This window comes from Erpetoichthys calabaricus, chromosome 8 (assembly GCF_900747795.2).
Source record: "Erpetoichthys calabaricus chromosome 8, fErpCal1.3, whole genome shotgun sequence".
NCBI classification, from domain to species: domain Eukaryota; kingdom Metazoa; phylum Chordata; class Cladistia; order Polypteriformes; family Polypteridae; genus Erpetoichthys; species Erpetoichthys calabaricus.
Window position 1 is genome coordinate 73,214,503 of NC_041401.2, and position 20,390 is coordinate 73,234,892.

Genomic DNA, 20,390 nt, shown 5'->3' on the forward strand with positions numbered 1-20,390 from the left:
AATAAATTGTCATGAAATAAAACTTTTGGAGATTAATTACTACTATTTGCATTTTAGAATTCCTTCATTATATTATTAATTCAGTGCACTCCATATTATCCCAATGTGGGGAGTTGTGGAAGTGGGGAATTGCAATGTGGGGAATTGCAATGTGGGGAATTGTGATGTGGGGAATTGTAATTGTGGGGAGTTGGGAATGTGGGGAATTGACTGATGTGGGGAATTGTCTGGCCACCATCTACTGGCATTGCTATTAAAATTTCAAATTTCAAATATACATTTTTTAAATTGTGAGGGGTACAGTCTAAGTCTAGTATTGAAATCCTAGACAATCCTATAGTTTAAATTCACATGTTTTTACCACATATGTATGTATTTTGTCTGGGTACTTCAATCTTCTTCCACTTTCTAAAAATATGCAACAACTAACACATTTAAAATGAAAATGAATTAGAGAATGAGTGACTGTGTGTGGATGTTTGTCCAAAATAATATGCAAAACCTATTTGCTTCCTAAACACCAATTTGGAAGGCAGAGCTGTTTGAGAGTTGAAAAGACTACTTTCATTCAAGCAAAAATAATATGTTCGAACCAAACACAGATTACATAAAAAAAACACTGTAAACAAAACATAATAAAGAACTCTATCATAATTTCCCTAAATAATTTAGATCTCATTAACCAAGCTGAATGATTTACAATTATAATGAAACTTGCAAGTACATGTTTTTTCACAAAGGCAATAGATTATAGTTTAGGCAAGAGTGATTTGTATTATGGCATTGACCATTACACAAAAAATACTTGGAAGTATGAAAAAACATCACTTGAATTTGACCAAATCAGTCAAATAAACTACAACATTTGTAATTAGAGCGATAATGTATAGTAAGAAGAGGTTAGGGAAAGTGGAGCTGGAGATCAGTTTTTGAAAAGTGACAAAAGATAAAGAATAACAACAGAAGTAAACCAAAGATGACGAGTTGCATTAGTCAACATCAATTTCTTCTGCAGCCTCGTGACTATAACTAGCTTTTCAACTTGGTAAAAAATGAGGAGTACAGAAGACTGTTTTAAATATAAACAGGAATTACAAAGATATTCTTTTACATCAGGTTCGATGTCTGCTGTCTGTGACAGCAGCATCACCGTAAAGTTTCAGGAGATTCAAAAATGCATGCTCAGAGAAATACCTCTCTGTATTTGGGCCATGTACGAACTGAAAATGTTGAAGAAACAAGGCAACAAATTCGGCACAATCAATTAAGCTTATATTCAAGTATATATCTTTTACAGGTCAGGGTATTTACAAGTATCTCGGGGTCTTGTTCACGAGTGAGGGAAGAATGGAGCGCGAGATCGACAGGCGGATCAGTGCGGCATCCGCAGTAATGCGGGCTCTGCATCGGTCTGTCGTGGTGAAAAAGGAGCTGAGCCGCAAGGCGAAGCTCTCAATTTACCAGTCGATCTATGTTCCTACCCTCACCTATGGTCATGAGCTATGGGTAGTGACCGAAAGAACGAGATCGCGAATACAAGCGGCTGAAATGAGTTTCCTCCGCAGGGTGTCTGGGCTTTCCCTTAAAGATAGGGTGAGAAGCTCAGTCATCGGGAGGGGCTCAGAGTAGAGCCGCTGCTCCTCCGCATCGAGAGGAGTCAGATGAGGTGGCTCGGGCATCTGATCAGGATGCCTCCTGGACGCCTCCCTGGTGAGGTGTTCCGGGCACGTCCAACCGGGAGGAGGCCCCGGGGAAGACCCAGGACACGCTGGAGGGACTATGTCTCTCGACTGGCCTGGGAACGCCTTGGGATTCTCCCAGAAGAGCTAGAAGAAGTGGCCGGGGAGAGGGAAGTCTGGGCATCTCTGCTCAAGCTGCTGCCCCCGCGACCCGACCTCGGATAAGCGGGAGACAATGGATGGATGGTATTTACAATACTGCAGAACTTAACCACATTGTGTTTTTAGGATGGTCAAATGATATTTATTTTACATTTGCAAAAGCTTCATTAAATACCTAATGACATGCATAAAACTCCAATGATAAAGCACATAAATTCTGAAGAGACTGCTGAGTGGTTTGTACTACTGTCTCATATGTCCTGCGTCTATGTTTGATCGAGATTTTCTCTAGGTATTTCTGATTTCCTCTCACATTCCAAAGTCATACACATTGTCCTATTTGTAGATTAAAAACTATTCCAACATGAGTGAATGTGGGGATGTGTACACAAAGTGAATGTCTCATTTAGAGATGCACCCAGTGTTGTTGGAATTTGATAAATCCCCATGAACCAGAGTTAAATTAAGGAGGATTGACAACAGATATGGAAATAAACAGTATGAGAATACAATTTGAAGCACAGTGCTCGTCACCTACATTTTTTATATCTGCTGCTGGATTCAATCCTCTCCTGATCGTTATCTACATGGAGTTTTCATGGTTTACCCTTTCCTGCATCAGTTTTTTCCAGTTGTCTTTCAAATCTAATTGATGAGCACAATAATACCGATTAAGGAGTTTAAATTGGCCTGGTATAAGTGAGACTGAGAGGTTTGTATATGCTCGAATTTATCCAGAGGTGGGCTGGAGCTGAATCCAGGTGTTGTTCTTACGCTATGCTCAGTGTTGCTATTATAGGCCCTAAGTACACAGATTAATTAGGTTCAGAGAATGAACATAATTTTAAATGCTTCATAAGGGCATGACCCAAACTAATCATGGATATTCTACTTATGATGATTTACTGGACATTCCTTATTTGATCTAAAAATTATTATGTTTCTCTAATACAGCCACAAGTATCAAATAATTATATACAGTATCACTTTTTGATCTGCATGGAAAAGTGTAACCAACAATGTGCTGTGAAGAGATAGTACTGACACTTTAGATCACCTATATCCTGATTTGATTCCCATCAGGAAGCTGTTCTGGTGCACAATTTCACATAATGTTGGTACACACTTCCAATTCCCGACACTCGGGGGTATTTAGATATATTCAGTGTTTAAATATCTGAAAACCATTTCTTTGGATTACAGATGTAAGCTGATTTTTAAATATAAATCTCACATAGATGTTAGAATGCCTTTGCTTACTTGAACAACTGCAAATACAAAAAGTAACCGAGTAACAGTACAGCAGATTGTATATCTTGTTTACTTTATACTTTCCATCCAACCATCCATTACTCAACCCGCTATATCCTAACTATCGAGTCACGGGGGTCTGCTAGAGCCAATCCTAGCCAACATAGGGCGCAAAGCAGGAAACAAACCCCGGGCAGGGTGCCAGCCCACCGCAGGGCGCGCACGCACACACACACACACTCACATACACACACAGCAAGCACACACTAGGGACAATTTCGGATCACCACTGCACCTAACCTGCATGTCACCAGAGCACCCGGAGGAAACCCATGCAAACACAGGGAGAACATGCAAACTCCACGGAGGGAAGACCTGGGAAGTGAACCCAGGTCTCCTAACTGCGAGGAAGCAGCATTACTGCTGTGCCACCGTGCCGTCCACTTTACACTTTCAATTTACAATTTTTCTTATCATATCAGTTAATACGGAATTGATTAGTTATAATGAGTAAATGGTTTATTATAATTTTTATGATGTTACATTCTCTATCAAGTACTACTATGAGGTTCAGAGGTGAATTTAATTGGATGGTTGGATGAATGGAACTTAATTTGTCCTCGAGGGGAGATTTGGGTTTTTACATAATTAACGTGAAAATATGTGTTAAGGATAATGGTTCCAACTTGATATCAAATTAATAGTAACTTACATGCCAAATTATAAATATGGCAGCATCTTGTATTTTCACTTCAAATGGGTTTCATATACATATACCTTGGATTATGAGTAACTTGGTCTGCAAGTGTTTTGCAAGATGAGCAAAAAATGTTAATAAATTTTAACTTGATAAACGAACAAGGTCTTGCAATATGAGTAGTACGTATACGCTTTGTCTGCCAAGTGTCATATGATCACAACTGAGCCAATGGTTCTTCTCTCTCTCTTGCTGCAGGATTGTGGGTAGTCTACTATGCTCGGTCTCATTCGTTGTGCCTCACTCGTGTTGTCAACATCCGTATAAGCATATACTATTTACTATGGATTGTGCCTGTGTGTGTGTGTGTGTGTACGTACGTAAAGCATTTTTTTATTTTGTGTCCAAGTGTAGTGACTGTTTTTTAGTAACTGTACTGCACAAAAAAGTTTGTAGAAAAGCACTACCCGAATAAGGCTGTAGCAGTACGAGTGATGAATCTGTTTAATGACATTGCAATGTCACATTTCCGCGAATGTCTCAAAAGAAGGCAAAAGCCACTGTCATTGGATTGGTTCCTTGTTAAAGTCGCAAAAAAAGAAAAAGATTCCAGTGAACCAACAGATAGCAGTGATTTCATTAGTTATAGTGAAAGTCGTCCCACACAATAACCCTCCTCCTCTCCTCTCTCTCGTCTCCCTTACACAAGCCAAGATTCTTTTCAAAGGTAAAGTGAAGGTTAATTTGTTTTATGTATTTTTACTCTATATTTTGTATTAAATGTTAATTTTTCTATTAACATTTTTGGGTTATGGAACAAATCATCCGAGTTTCCATTATTTCTTATGGAGAAAATCACTTTGATATATGAGTGCTTTGGATTACTTGCACGTTTCCAGAACGAATTATACTCGCAAACCAAGTCACCACTGTACATACAAAAAATGTTTTCAACAAAACTTGCTATGCCTTTGGCACACAAAATCTTGTAAGAGGGAAATTTAACACCTTAGCTGTTAGATAAACTAAACTAAACACAATTTAGAAGGACAATTTCTCTACTACTTCAACTTTCACTTTTTAAATTTTTTTACATTTAACTCCCTTTAAAACATTATAATTTGTACATATTATGCTAGATACCCACAGCAGGGTACATTTTACTGGAGTGACAATATTCACAATTAAAGCAAATAAAAAAATGTGAACCCAAATACTCTTTCAGCCAAAAAAGACCTGCTTGATATTGCAATACAACAGCCTGAAAGTCATTACCCAAGATGGTATTTTTTGGTTATTCAAAAAGAATCAAAGATTTGACCAACCCAAGTCTAGCTGTCAATCCAAATGGGTATTTTCCAGTCTCTGCAGTTAAATTTAACCCCTTCTGTCATGCATGCCCACCCACTGTGGTTTTCCATTGCACGGTTCACTTATAACTTTGTAATTAAATTACTCACCCAATGAGGGACACCATCTGCTCCACTATGTGCTTGCTAAATGTTATTATAACAAACAGCTTCTGCAGAAAAAATGAGAAAAAAAATGAACAAAACATGTGAATTCAGATGTTAACTATCAATTAATGTTTAGTCTTGAGTATAGGTAGCTATTTACTGCAAAAACAATTCACTTAGAATGAGAGACAAAAATTCAAATCATACCTGAAAAACAAGTTATGTAAAATAAAAGCATTTTAAACTGAGATGATATTTTTTAAAATTATGCAAAAAAAAAAAGTTTTTCTTCTTTATTCTTTTAGGAAGAAGTAAAATAAGACCTTACCAACAGCTTAAATCTGTGATGCATCACTTTCCCAGCAGACTTTAAGTAAACAACAAAAGATGAATTTGTATAGTCACAAACATAGTTTGTCTGGAATCTGATTACTCATGAGCTCATGGTGTCTGACTAATGTATTAGGAGTCAGTCACTAATCCAGTGCAATTACAGAGGCTTGCAGTGACATATGTAATTAAGCAAAGTGTCTAAAAGTATACCTCTTAGAGAAAAAGGCACCATTAAATATTACTTGTGAGTTTCATTTTATAAGGTACATTAGCAAGAATGTGTGTTTAACATATTGATAGTGAAAGTACATTCCTAAATACTATTTACAATTACTTTTACATAAAATTATTTGTATGGTTGCTTCTGTGTAAAGGTACTGTACAACAGACAGCACTGGATGTCACACCAGTTATACCATGATTCAGTATTTGGCCAAAGTATCCATCTAAGTAGGCAAATCTATGTCCCATCTTGGGTATCCATTTGTTTCTTACAGTCAAAGGACTTGTGGACACTAAATACCATTTCAGGCTTAGTGTTTGTTACCAACATTTTTTAAATTTGTAGCTGACTTCCCCTTCTGTTCATGGCTTGTATTGGGCTTTCCATCTAATTCAGGCAATACATCTGCTTTATAACTGTTTTTGCCTGAATAAAATTTCTATTACCATGAATTGACAAAAGGTGAAAAAAAATTCTGACAGCCTGGTTCCAGGTACGTTTCCATCACAAGCAAGAATGACAAATTAGTTGTTCTATATACCTTGATTATATAACTTGCAAGCAAAAAATATCTGTAGACTGAAGAAAACAGTAGGTAAAAAGTGAATAATTTTTTCCCTTTTTTTTTTTTTTTAACTTATTTCTTTAGTCTTGTTTTACACTACATAAGATGCATGTTTCTGTCGGTACATGATTGCATTTTCTAGTCTTTATAACATTTGCTACTCCAATCTGCATACAAGCAAGCTCTCGACTTCCCGACAGTGTTCAGAAGCCATTAAGAAGGCAAACAGAATGTTAGGTTATATAACACGATGTGTGGAGTACAAGTAAGGTTATGCTCAACCTTTATAATGCACCGGTGAGGCTTCATCTGGAGTACTGTATGCAGTTTTGGTCTCCAGGCTACAAAAAGGACATAACAGCACTAGAAAAGGTCCAGAGATGAGCGACTAAACTGATTCCAGGGCTACAGGGGTTGAATTATGAGGAAAGATTAAAAGAGCTGAGCCTTTTAAGCAAAAGAAGATTAAGAGGTGACATGATTGAAGTGTTTAAAATTATGAAGGGAATTAGTACAATGGATCGAGACTGTTATTTTAAAATGAGTTCATCAAGAACACGGGGACACAGTTGGAAACATTAGGAAGTATTTCATTACACAAAGAACGATAGACACTCGGAATAAGCTACCAAGTAGTGTGGTAGACAGCAAGATTTTGGGGGCTTTTAAAATTCAACTTGATGTATTTTTGGAAGACTTAAGTGGATAGGACTGGCAAGCTTTGTTGGGCTGAATGTCCTATTCTCGTCTAGGTTGTTCTAATTTTCAAATGTTTTAATTACAGAAAATAAACAAATCATAATAATTTTCCGGAGATCTGGGGACCTGGGTTCATTTCCTGGGTCCTCCCTGCGTGGAGTTTGCATGTTCTCCCCGTGTCTGCGTGGGTTTCCTCCGGGCACTCCGGTTTCCTCCCACATTCCAAAGACATGCAGGTTAGGTGGATTGGCGATTCTAAATTGGCCCTAGTGTGTGCTTGGTGTGTGGGTGTGTTTGTGTGTGTGTCCTGCGGTGGGTTGGCACCCTGCCCAGGATTGTTTCCTGCCTTGTGCCCTGTGTTGGCTGGGATTGGCTCCAGCAGACCCCCCGTGACCCTGTGTTCAGATTCAGCGGGTTGGAAAATGGATAGAACAAAATGTATAAAACAGGAACCATGACTAGCTTGATTACATTTGATTCATGATTGTTAAAATAAATAAATAAATAAATAAATAAATAAATAAATAAAAAAAAATAAATAAATAAAAACTATTTCTTTACTTTCCACCAAGTTACAAAAGATTTCAGTGCATATGCATGCATTTATGTTAATAAAATAGCCTGCTGTTTAAAGGTTTATGCACACTGAGACCAAAATTAGTGTGCAAAAGCACAAAATATAAATCGCACTTTCAAACAACTTTTTCAATAAAAAGTGATTTGGAAATACAAATAAAATATATATATTGTCAAACAGATAAACCGAGTGAGTCTTACATGCACATAGATTTGAAGTTGTACGGAGGAAAGGAAAAGGGTGATGCACAGTTACTAACGCACCACATGCAGTTCCTGCTTCCATCCTGAGAAGGGATGAGTCTGCACTAGGAGCAGACTAACAACACCTCTGTTTCACCTCCAACTCCTCCCCTCCCCCCATGACTACATAAAAGGAATCAATACTAGGAAGAAAGCAACAGAAGATGGCCAATCTCTCATCAAGATACACACAGTAAACCAAAGAGTGCTTTTTCTTAATTTTTTCTGTTGAAATAATTAGCAAACTAAACAGGGGTATATAGTATCTGGACACTTCTTATGTAATGTATTACATGATTATTTTATGTCAATTGGATTAGTTGGCCAATAAAAATGTGGAGTCCTAAACATTTATTTTAAAAATGTGAAGCAATACAGTAAAATATGTGAATGCCTTCAAAAAAATAAACTAACAAAGCAATCAACCACTTTCCAATTAAAAAATGTGAGATCTTTGCATGCATATAGCCCAGCGCTTGATTAAGCAAATAAAACTATTGACCACCAACATATTGTGTAGGTTGAACCAAAATGATTTACTGAACAAAAAAAGCTGTGCAGAGGGAATAAAAATGGCAACAGGTGCTCTGGACTGATAAGTCCAAATCTGAAATTTTGGCTATTTGCAGAAGGCAAAAGGATGGGGGGGGAAAAAAAAAAAAAAAAAAAAAGGTATATGGATGAATGTTTGCAGGTAATCGCAAAGCATATTAGAGGTTCCCTGTAGGTACAGCACGGCATTTCAAAAGCCAGAGTTGGTGATTTGATAAAAAATAATGGCCCCCATACTGCTTAGTATAATACAATGAGGGAGGTTTCTAATTGAGCCCATATTCATTCTGCAGCATGTTAATGACCCCAAACACATGGCCAAAAAAAAACATTTGTAGCAAAAAGAGGAACAGGAAATCCTACGATGGAAATGGTGTGGCCCCTCAACAAACCCTGATATGAACATCATTAAGCCAGCCTGGGGTTACTTACAGAGACAGAAACAAGTTCTTCAAGAGTCTTGGAATAACCTACTCCAGGAAAACCTTCAGAAATTGCATACAAGTGTACTCATGGACATTGCTGCTGTTTAAGGAAAAAGATGTTGGCACCAAATATTGATCTTATTTATGTTTTTTTCCCTGTTTACTGCACTTTCTAGGAAGTTTCACATTAATAAAAACTATTGATTAAATTATTCACATTTTCCACATTATGTTGCATACATGAACAGACACTGACACACATAAACTAAATCACCCAAGAAAAAATTATCATAAAGCTAGTTATCTGATAAGTTTTTTTGATCATGAAAATAGTATACATTATTAGATTAAATACAAATAAAAACTGATGTAATAAAAGGTAACAGGAATTTCTTGCAAATTACCAAAACATTATTGATGTCTTGTAACACAGCTAAATCACAAACACCAGAGTGCCTTAAGGAGAGATTCTATAATGGCTGAGCTAACACACTTCAACAGACATAGAACCATAGTTTAACATCAATAAGGCTAAACAATAACAACAATAATAACAATTCATTACATTTATATAGCGCTTTTCTCAGTACTCAAAGCCAACAAGCCAGCAATACACCAAACCAGTTTTTCAAGATGTCATGCTCAATTTGTCATAAATAAATTTGAAGAAATCTGAAGACAGAAAACACAGTGGAAGAGCATTTATATAGCAATGTATACAGTCTAAATGTGTACAGAAAATGAGTCATGGTCTGTGGGTACATTTCAAGTAATGGTGTAGGATATCTGGTGAAAAATCAGTGAGGACTACCGAGAAATCCAAAGAAAAGCTATGGTAAACTCTGAAAGAAATTTGGAAAAACTCATGACTGAAGTACTTGGGGGCAAAAATACAGCAGCATATTAAAGTGGATTGCTTCAGTTTTATGTTCTAAGTAGCCACATAATATACTGACTTGCTTTAAAAACCCAAGACATTACTGCTTCTTTTTACTTTATCAATGCTTATTTGTATTTATATCCAATGTTTACATGATCAAATGAATACTTAACGTTTAAAAATATTTTTTTGTGTGGCCTATGAATTTTTCATTTACATTTTACATATACGTGTACATACACTAATACCTCTACACTGTATCTTTCATTATCTATTCATCTATATATTAAAATCACAAACACCAGAGTGCCTTAAGGAGAGATTTCATAATGGCTGAGCTAACACACTTTAACAGACATGAAATCATAGTTTAACATCAATAAGGATAAAGCCAACAAGCCAGCAATATACCAAACCAGCTTTTCAATATGTCATGCTCAATTTGTCATAAATACATTTGAAGAAATCTGAAGACAGAAAACACAGTGGAAGAGCAAAAAAGATCTCTGCATTTGATGAACATCTTAAATGTCCCAATGTATACAGTCTAAATGTGTACAGAAGACGAGTCATGGTCTGTGGGTACATTTCAGGCAATGGTGTAGGATATCTGGTGAAAAATCAATGAGGACTACTGAGAAATATGACAAGATTTTGATTCATCATATTTTACCTCTGGGAAACTGATATACTGGAACAAAATCTTTCAGCCAGATAAAAACCCCAACCTTACTGCAAACACAATTAAGACCTACTTGGAGCAAAGGTCTGCAGATGTTACACTAAGATTATTAGATTGGCCTCCTCAAAGCCCAACCTCAACATAACTGAAGCTATGTGTAAGTACTTGGAGACAAATCAAAAGAAAAGTTATGGTAAACTCCAAAAGAAGTTTGGAAAAACTCATGACTGAATTACTTGGGGGAAAAAAAATACAGCAGCATATCAAAGTGGATTGCTTCAGTTTTGTATTCTAAGTAGCCACATAATATACTGACTTGCTTTAAAAACCCAATACATTATTGCTTCTTTTTACTTTATCAATGCTTATTTGTATTTATATCCAATGTTTACATGATGAAATGAATACTTAAGGTTTCACATTTTTTTTGGGTGGCCTATGAATTTTTCATTTACATTTTACATATACTTGTATATACACTAATACCTCTACACTGTATCTTTCTTTATCTATTCATCTATATATTAAAAAGTTGGGTCATCTACAGTATATGTTGGGATAGTTTGTAAAACAGGAGAGTTTCGTATTTGAGAGTAAATAAATGATTATTATAATTTTAGTGGTAGCAACACATTTGAAAAAAGTTGTGACAGTGGCAATAGAAGACTATGAATGTTATGTAATCGTCAAGAAACTCCCTGAAGAAGTGTCACTATCATGCTTTGGTATAAAAGGAACATTTACAAAAGGTTCACTTGTTCACAATCAGGGATGGGTCAAGGTTTACCACTTTCTGAAAGAAATGCATTATTGTTTTTGAAATGCTGGATTACTCAATGTTCCTCAACTTAATGATTTCTAGTAATTTAGAGCTTTTATCCCTTCAAGTGCATAACATTATTAAAAGATAATAGGAATTTAAAGGAATCGTAATATGTAAAAATCAAGGGTATAACAATTCAATGCCTGTGATCTTCAATCTTTCCAGTAAGCTTCTGCAATGGACATGGCCACATAGGCTTGGGAATATTTTGTAAAACTGCATACAATAAACTCTTCTCATTGCTGCACCCGAAAAAAACAAATTAAGATTGTACTGTGCACAGCAGATACCATATACTGTATCAACAACATCTAGTTAATGCCACAACATCTCTGTGCCCCAGTTCAACTGAAATTGACATAAGCACAATAGAAATGTATACTGCTGTCCAACAAGTCAACTTTTCAAATTGTTTATGGAATATCATGTTCTTTGGGCAAAGAAGAAAATGACTATCATGTTGTTATTACACAGAACAGTCTTAATTTTCATTTCCGGATGTACTGACAATCTGAAACCACACAAAAAATACATCTAACAGATAAACATTTTCATTAACATCACACACAAGTTAAGTCAATACAAACCTGTCAAATTTATATCTACATGACGCAAGGAATCTTCAAGGATATGTTGCTCTGAATTCAGATGGTGATGGATGGCATCAGTCAGGTTGACTATATATTTCTAGCCATTGTGAATTGACACATAACACACATGACACAACAGTGCATTTGTGCCCATCACCTATTTTGATGGAACAGAATACAGATGTGAGGAACAGACTTGTGTGGAGGTTGATAGGGCACTACGGTGCCTAAGAACCTGCACCTTTTGATTTAAGTGCCACTTTCTAATTATTTGTGTATTGCTTTTGTAGGGGAGCACCCCCAGTCACCTCACGTCTATGCACTGATTTTATAACAGAACGAAAAAACATGGTGTGATTATTTCATTATATCGTTCTGTATTTTAAGATTCTAACTCTGAAATTGAAGTTGCAAATATTGAATGAATTATTTAATTTTGATTATTTTTTTCCTTTGCCTTGTGAGTATGAATCAGGAACTGCCCCTTTTAAAACGATGCATGTCTAAATCTGGTATTGTTGGTTTCCGATGTTCCAAGAAAATCATTCACCTGACACCAGAGGCCAAGAATAGCATAAAAAAAGAATGCAAAATCTCTACTTTGCAGTAAGAAAAAAACCCCCACTTTTGTTCAAATTCACAAAAACGCATGAAAACTCCTCTGTGCCAAGAAAAAAAAAAAAACTGCCATTTTAAAAATTTTTAAGGTAACCAGGTTTTTTTAAACCATTCTTAAAAATTGAGAACTTGTGTACCTTTGATCATTAATCCCTCCTTTATGATGTTAAAGCCTATCAGTGTTTCAGAAATAACAGAAACCCCATAATATCACATCAACCCACTGCTTCTAGATTTCACATAATTTTAAAATAATTGAATAAAGCATGTTGGAGGTTGGCTTGGGGCCAGACAAAACATCTGTGGCTGTATCTGGGCCACAGGCTGCTGTTTGACGGTCCCCACTGTACATACATAGGGGCCTTACAAAAGTATGTAGAATTTTGACTAATTATGTAACTATACCAAGTAAGAAATCCTAAACTGAAATTATGTTACGTGATTTTTTTTGATTTCAAAGCAGTGAAATGCAAAAAATATTTTAGTTACTTTATTATGTTAGAAAATCTTTTAAGGAAAGAATAATATTGCTGTTTTGAAAGTTATATCCCCATACTGTAATACTTTATAGAGCCAAGTTTTGCAGCAAGAACAGCTTAAAGTCTAAGCAACGTTTGCCAATTCATCTACAGAAATTTGTTAAACCTAATGCTAAATTGTCCACATTAGTCTGATGACACTTAATGCACTGACATTTTCAAACTGTACTACAGATTATCAACTGACTTATTGTGGGACATTGACCTTTAGTTCTTGAGCCACATCAAGGTTACTTTGTCCTTGTGTTTGGGATCATCATCTTATTAAAACATAAACTTTCACCCAGTCTTCAGAAGACTGAAACAAGTTCACAATATTTGGTCCCCCAGGACCCCAAATAATTAATTCTTATTTTAACTAGTCTCCATGGGACAATGCTACCACCACCATACTTCATCCTATTGAAGGTATGGTGTTTTTTGAGGCATGGGCAATGTTGTATATGCGCTACACATTTCTCTTTAAACTATGACCAAAGAGCTTTACCTTTGACCCTAAAACTTTTTCCCACATCACAGCCAAGTCACAAAATGCCTTCTGGCAAACACCAGTTGTAGATTCCATTTTCTTATAATAGAAGCAATACTGCCCACTGAGATATCCAAATACTCTAATACTGTTTTGTAACTTCTTGTTAATTTCTTCTTTGGAATATTCTTTAGTTTCCTGAGCTGTCCTTTAGAGTTCTTAACTGGGGAATGTGTAATTAGAAAACGTGGCCTTTACTACAATAATGCAAAGGTGGAGGACAATTTTAAGGCAACTGCTGTTAGGCATTTTTTTTCACCTGTAAAAGCCTAAACTTCCCACAGCACATGGCTGGAACACCTATGTAAAAAAACATTTAATTTTTTCATTTCAACATTTAACATTTTTTTCAGTGTAGCATTAAAAAATGTTTTGTGTTTCAGTGCTTTTAAGTAACAATTTCACAGAGAACAAAATTTTAGTACAGTGTTTGTCAAATGGTAATATTAGAGAATTAGTCTAAAATGACTGAATAATTCTGTAAGGCAGCGTTTCTCAACCTTTAAGTATTTGCGACCTGAGTTTTCATAACAGTTTTAATCGCGCCCCCTAACGTTTTTTTGAAACCCTGATAAAATTTATTCCTATATTTTTTGCTGCCGATACACCGCTACAAATTTTAAATTTTCCTACGAATAGCAAAATTATGCCACATATGGAAACATTCATGCCCCTTTTTTTGTTACTTCGCGCCCCCCACAGTTTGAGAACCACTGCTGTAATTACGGCATGTATTTATGTTAATATTACAGTTGTGCTTGAAAGTTTGTGAACCCTTAAGAATTTTCTATATTTCTGCATAAATATGAACTAAAACATCATCAGATTTTCACTCAAGTCCTAAAAGTAGATAAAGAGAAACCAGTTAAACAAATGAGACAAAAATATTACTACTACTAATAATAAAACATTACATTTATATAGCGCTTTTCTCAGTACTCAAAGCGCTATATTATACTTGGTCATTTATTTATTGAAGAAAATGATCGAATATTACATATTTGTGAGTGGCAAAAGTATGTGAACCTCTAGGATTAGCAGTTAGTTTGAAGGTGAAATTAGTCAGGCGTTTTCAATCAATGGGTTGACAATCAGGTGTGAGTGGGCACCCTGTGTTATTTAAAGAACAGGGATTTATCAAAGTCTGCTCTTCACAACACATGTTTGTGGAAGTGTATCATGGCACGAACAAAGGACCTCAGAAAAACAGTTATTGATGCTCATCAGGCTGGAAAAGGTTACAAAACCATCTCTAAAGAGTTTGGACTCCACCAATCCAGTCAGACAGATTGTGTACAAATGGAGGAAATTCAAGACCATTGTTACCCTCCCCAGGAGTGGTCGACCAACAAAGATCACTCCAAGAGCAAGGCGTGTAATAGTCGGCGAGGTCACAAAGGACCCCAGGGTAACATCTAAGCAACTGAAGGCCTCTCTCACATTGGCTAATGTTCATGTTCATGAGTCCACCATCAGGAGAACACTGAACAACAATGGTGTGCATGGCAGGGTTGCAAGGAGAAAGCCACTGCTCTCCAAAAAAACATTACTGCTAGTCTGCAGTTTGCTAACGATCACGTGGACAAACCAGAAGGTTATTGAAAGAATGTTTTGTGGACGGATGAGACCAAAATAGAACTTTTTGGTTTAAATGGAAAGCGTTATGTTTGGAGAAAGGAAAACACTGCATTCCAGCATAAGAACCTTATCCCATCTGTGAAACATGGTGGTGGTAGTATCATGGTTTGGGCCTGTTTTGCTGCATCTGGGCTAGGACGGCTTGCCTTCATTCTGGTGCCATCTCTTCCTCAAGAAAGAGACACACATCAAGCAGCAAAGCACCCCAAGAACATGATGCTCCAATGCCCATGCTTGACAGTTGGGATAATGTTCTTTGGCTTGCAAGCCTCACTCTTTTTCCCTCAAACTTAACAATGGTCATTATGGCCAAACAGTTTGATCTTGGATTCATCAGACCAGAGAACATTTCTCCAGAAGGTAAGATCTTTGTCCCCATGTGCTATTGCAAACTGCAGTATGGCAACTTTGGAGCAGTGGTTTTATCCTTGCTGAACTGCCTTTCAGGTTATATTGATATAGTGTGGATATAGATACTTGTGTTCCTGTTTTCTCCAGCATCTTCACAAAGGTCCTTTGCTGTTTTTCTGGGATCGATTTGCACTTTTCATGCCAAAGTACATTGTTCTCCAGGAGACAGAATGAGTCTCCTTCCTGTGAGGTATGAATGCTGTGTGGTCCCATGGTGTTTTTACTGCCACCACCACCTTTGCAGCTATAACATCTTCCAACTATTCTTAGAAGGCTTTCCATGTTTCCGGAGTGTTTCTGTAGGAATTTGTGCCCATTCATTTTGTAGAGTATTTACGAGGTCAGGCACTGATGTTGGACAAGAAGGACTGGCTCACAATCTCCATTCTCAAAGGTATCTGATGGGGTTGAGGTCAGGGCTCTGTGCGGGCCAGTCAAATTCTTCCACACCAAACTCATCCAACCATGTCTTTACATATCTTGCTTTGTGCACTGTGTCACAGTCATGCTAGAATAGAAAAAACGCCTTCCCCAAACTGTTTCCACAAATTTGGAAGCACAGGTGTTGTCCAAAATGCCTTGGTATGCTGAAGCATTAAGACTACCCTTTACTAGAAGCAAAGGGCCTAGCCCAAACACTGAAAAACAGCCCCAAACCATTATCTCTCCCCCAACAAACTTCACAGTTGGCACAATGCAGTCAGGCATGTAACACTCTCCTGGCATCCACCAAATCCAGACTCACCCATCTGACTGCCAACCAGAGAAGTATGATTCGTCACTCCATAGAACAGGTTTCCACTGCTCCACAGTCCAGTGGTAGTGTGCTTTACACTACTCCATCCAATGCTTGGCATTGGACTTGGTTATGTGAGGCTTATATGCAGCTACTCAGTCATGGAAACCCATTCCATGAAGCTCCTGCCACACAGTTAATGCCAGTGGAAGTTTGGAACTCTTCAGCATTGGAATCAGCAGAGCTCTGGTGACTTTTATGTACCATGCACCATAGCAGTTGTTGACCCCGCTCTGATTTTACGTGATCTTCCACTTTCCAACAATAGATAGATAGATAGATAGATAGATAGATAGATAGATAGATAGATAGATAGATAGATAGATAGATAGATAGATAGATAGATAGATAGATAGATAGATAGATACTTTATTAATCCCAATGGGAAATTCACTAACCCTAATACCACTAACTGCTGACTGTGGAATATCCAGCAGGGATGAAACCTCACAAAAATGCGTTATTGCAAGAGTGGCATCCTATCACAGTACCATGCTTGAAGTTGCTGAGCTCTTCAGAATGACCCATTTTCCTTCACAAATGTTTATAAATGGAGACTGCATGGCTATGTGCTTGATTTTACATACCTGTGGCAATGGGTCTGATTGAAACACCTGAATTCAATAATTAAGATGCGTGTCCAATACTTTTGTCCATATAGTGTGCATATACAGTGCATCCAGAAAGTATTCACAGCGCATCCAGAAAGTATTCACAGCGCATCACTTTTTCCACAATTTGTTATGTTACAGGCTTATCCAAAATAGATTAAACTCATTTTTGTCCTCAGAATTCTACACACAACACCCCATAATGACAACGTGAAAAAAGTTTACTTGAGGTTTTTGCAAATTTATTAAAACTAAAAAAAAACTGAGAAATCCCATGTACATAAGTATTCACAGACTTTGCTCAATACTTTGTCGATACACCTTTGGCAGCAATTACAGTCTCAAGTCTTTTTGAATATGATGCCACAAGCTTGGTACGCCTATCCTTGGCCAGTTTCGCCCATTCCTCTTTGCAGCACCTCTCAAGGTCCATCAGGTTGGATGGGAAGCGTCGGTGCACAGCCATTTTAAGATCTCTCCAGAGATGTTCAATCGGATTCAAGTCTGGGCCACTCAAGGACATTCACAGAGTTGTCCTGAAGCCACTCCTTTGATATGTTGGCTGTGTACTTAGGGTCGTTGTCCTGCTGAAAGATGAACCGTCGCCCCAGTCTGAGGTCAAGAGCGCTCTGGAGAAGGTTTTCAGCCAGGATGTCTCTGTACATTGCTGCAGTCGTCTTTCCCTTTATCCTAACTAGTCCCCCAGTCCCTGCCGCTGAAAAACATCCACACAGCATGATGCTGCCACCATCATGCTTCACTGTAGGGATGGTATTGGCCTGGTGATGAGCGGTGCCTGGTTTCCTCCAAACGTGATGCCTGGCATTCACACCAAAGAGTTCAATCTTTGTCTCATCAGACCAGAGAATATTCTTTCTCATGGTCTGAGAGTCCTTCAAGTGCCTTTTGGCAAACTCCAGGCGGGCTGCCATGTGCCTTTTACTAAGGAGTGGCTTCCGTCTGGCCACTCTACCATACAGGCCTGACTGGTGGATTGCTGCAGAGATGGTTGTCCTTCTGGAAGGTTCTCCTCTCTCCACAGAGGACCTCTGGAGCTCTGACAGAGTGACCATCGGGTTCTTGGTCACTTCCCTGACTAAGGCCCTTCTCCCCTGATCGCTCAGTTTAGATGGCTGGCCAACTCTAGGAAGAGTCCTGGTGGTTTTCAAACTTCTTCCACTTACGGATGATGGAGGCCACTGTGCTCATTGGGACCTTCAAAGCAGCAGAAATTTTTCTGTAACCTTCCCCAGATTTGTGCCTCGAGACAATCCTGTCTCGGAGGTCTACAGACAATTCCTTTGACTTCATGCTTGGTTTGTGTTCTGACATGAACTGTCAACTGTGGGACCTTATATAGACAGGTGTGTGCCTTTCCAAATCATGTCCAATCAACTGAATTTACCACAGGTGGACTCCAATTAAGTTGCAGAAACATCTCAAGGATGATCAGGGGAAACAGGATGCACCTGAGCTCAATTTTGAGCTTCATGGCAAAGGCTGTGAATACTTATGTACATGTGCTTTCTCAATTTTTTAATTTTTAATAAATTTGCAAAAACCTCAAGTAAACATTTTTCACGTTGTCATTATGGGGTGTTGTGTGTAGAATTCTGAGGAAAAAAATGAACTTAATACATTTTGGAATAAGGCTGTAACATAACAAAATGTGGAAAAAGTGATGCGTTGTGAATACTTTCCGGATGCACTGTATATCTTCTTATCCTTTGTAATTATATTTATTTATATTTTGACACTGCTGGGACTGCACCTAATTTCGTTGTATTTGTTTCAATGACAATAAAGATATTCTGATTCTGATATGTGTTTGTGTATATATATTTCTTTCAGCATGAACAGACGTTTCTCACTTTTTTGTTCATCTCAAAGAAAACATGCAAAACGCTATGAAATTCAAACAGCATAGTATCCACACACAGCACAGCTATCCATTTTGATGTTAGGTGGGGTACCGACTCTAAATTTGTTAATACCTGTTATAATGTTGTGATTACACTCTCGCCGCGATTGCCTGAGATCGGAAATTTTGCAGAAGACTGTCGCTAACTTTGAGAAAGACTGTTGCAAGGTTCCCGTGACTCGGCGCGGAAGGTGTGGGCGTGGCATTTTGTATTTTTTGCATCACATTATCATCTTCGGTGGTCATATTTGGACAAAAAAAAGAAAAAGTTATACTGAAAATGAAATTTGTTTACCGTGATGTTATATGAACATTTGTCAGGGAACACAAAAAGTATGTTATTCTGAAAATTTCGTTACTTCAGTAATCACTGTAACAGGATTATATACAATAATAAATAAAAGGCAAAATTCACTCACTCACTCATCAAAAGCAAAAAACACTATTTCCCATGTAGCTAAAAGGTTGAAATTTTGGAAGACAGTAAGTACATCTAAGGCAGTAGGTATCCATCAAGAAAGTACTTTTCGATACATCATTATTTAGGGCAGGCCTATTGAAATGGTGGCCCGCAGGCCACATGCAGCCCAGAAGCAACCTCCAAGTGGACCCGCCTGTGGTCCCGCCAGGCCTCTAGACTGCAACTAAAATGGTCTCAAGTGCAACCAAAAATAGGCTTTGGCAATTATCATTTCTACTTAGTTTGCCTGTTTCAAATGAAATCACTGAAACCTTAAACGAACGATTTTGTAACAGATGCAAAAGGCCATTATTTTTAATTGTTAAGCAGATGTGCCATTAACATGTGTGTTGGTATGGGCTCCCACTTGCACCCAGCGTGGGATATAAAGTAGCCTTTATATGGTTCAGGGATATGCAAGGTAGTCGCGGTGAAAATGACATCAGACCTGGAGACACGTGCGGGAAAATATTTCTAAGTACACATTGCTGCTGAGGGGATGGCAGTGAATTTTAACAATAGACTGGTCATGCTTGTGCCGGAATAATGAACAAAGGGTTGAATATGATACAACTGGTCATCAAAACAAAAGATAGGCATGCAAAACATTTGAAATTCATGTGCCCATCATATAGGTCTCCTGTTATGAGTATATCTGTGCGATCTTTACCAATGTCCTTGTATTCGCTCATTTTTGCATGCCATTCCTCTTTTGATTTAAAGGATACTCCATGCAAAATGCCAGCCTGTCAATCAGTAAACATGCGCAAGCAGTCACCTGCCCACTATTTTGTCACACACAGCGATGTGATAAATTCTGCGTTTTAAGGTTGAAGGTGTATTACAGTCGTTTTGTCAGGCTGCTCTGTGATTCACGGTAGACAGTAACCTTTGTTGATATGGTATCAGAAAATGGCACTTTGTTAGTTGTTACTTCAGTCGTTTTGCCGTGTGCACTATATGTTCTGTTACCAAGAAATTCTTCAATAGGAGCTCATCAACAAAGAAAAATGGTTTGAATAAGATTTAG

At 37.6% G+C, this 20,390-nt stretch overlaps 1 protein-coding gene across 2 annotated transcripts in view; it reads right to left on the reverse strand.

The window, feature by feature from the left end:
* The window catches only part of vmp1 (vacuole membrane protein 1), a 124,268-nt gene that overhangs the window by 29,738 nt on the left and 74,140 nt on the right, over window positions 1-20,390 (reverse strand). For both annotated transcript variants that reach the window (XM_028806793.2, XM_051931317.1), the window contains exon 10: window positions 5,250-5,311. In XM_028806793.2, coding sequence (XP_028662626.1) covers window positions 5,250-5,311 — 62 coding nt within the window. The remainder of the gene's footprint in view (window positions 1-5,249; window positions 5,312-20,390) is intronic.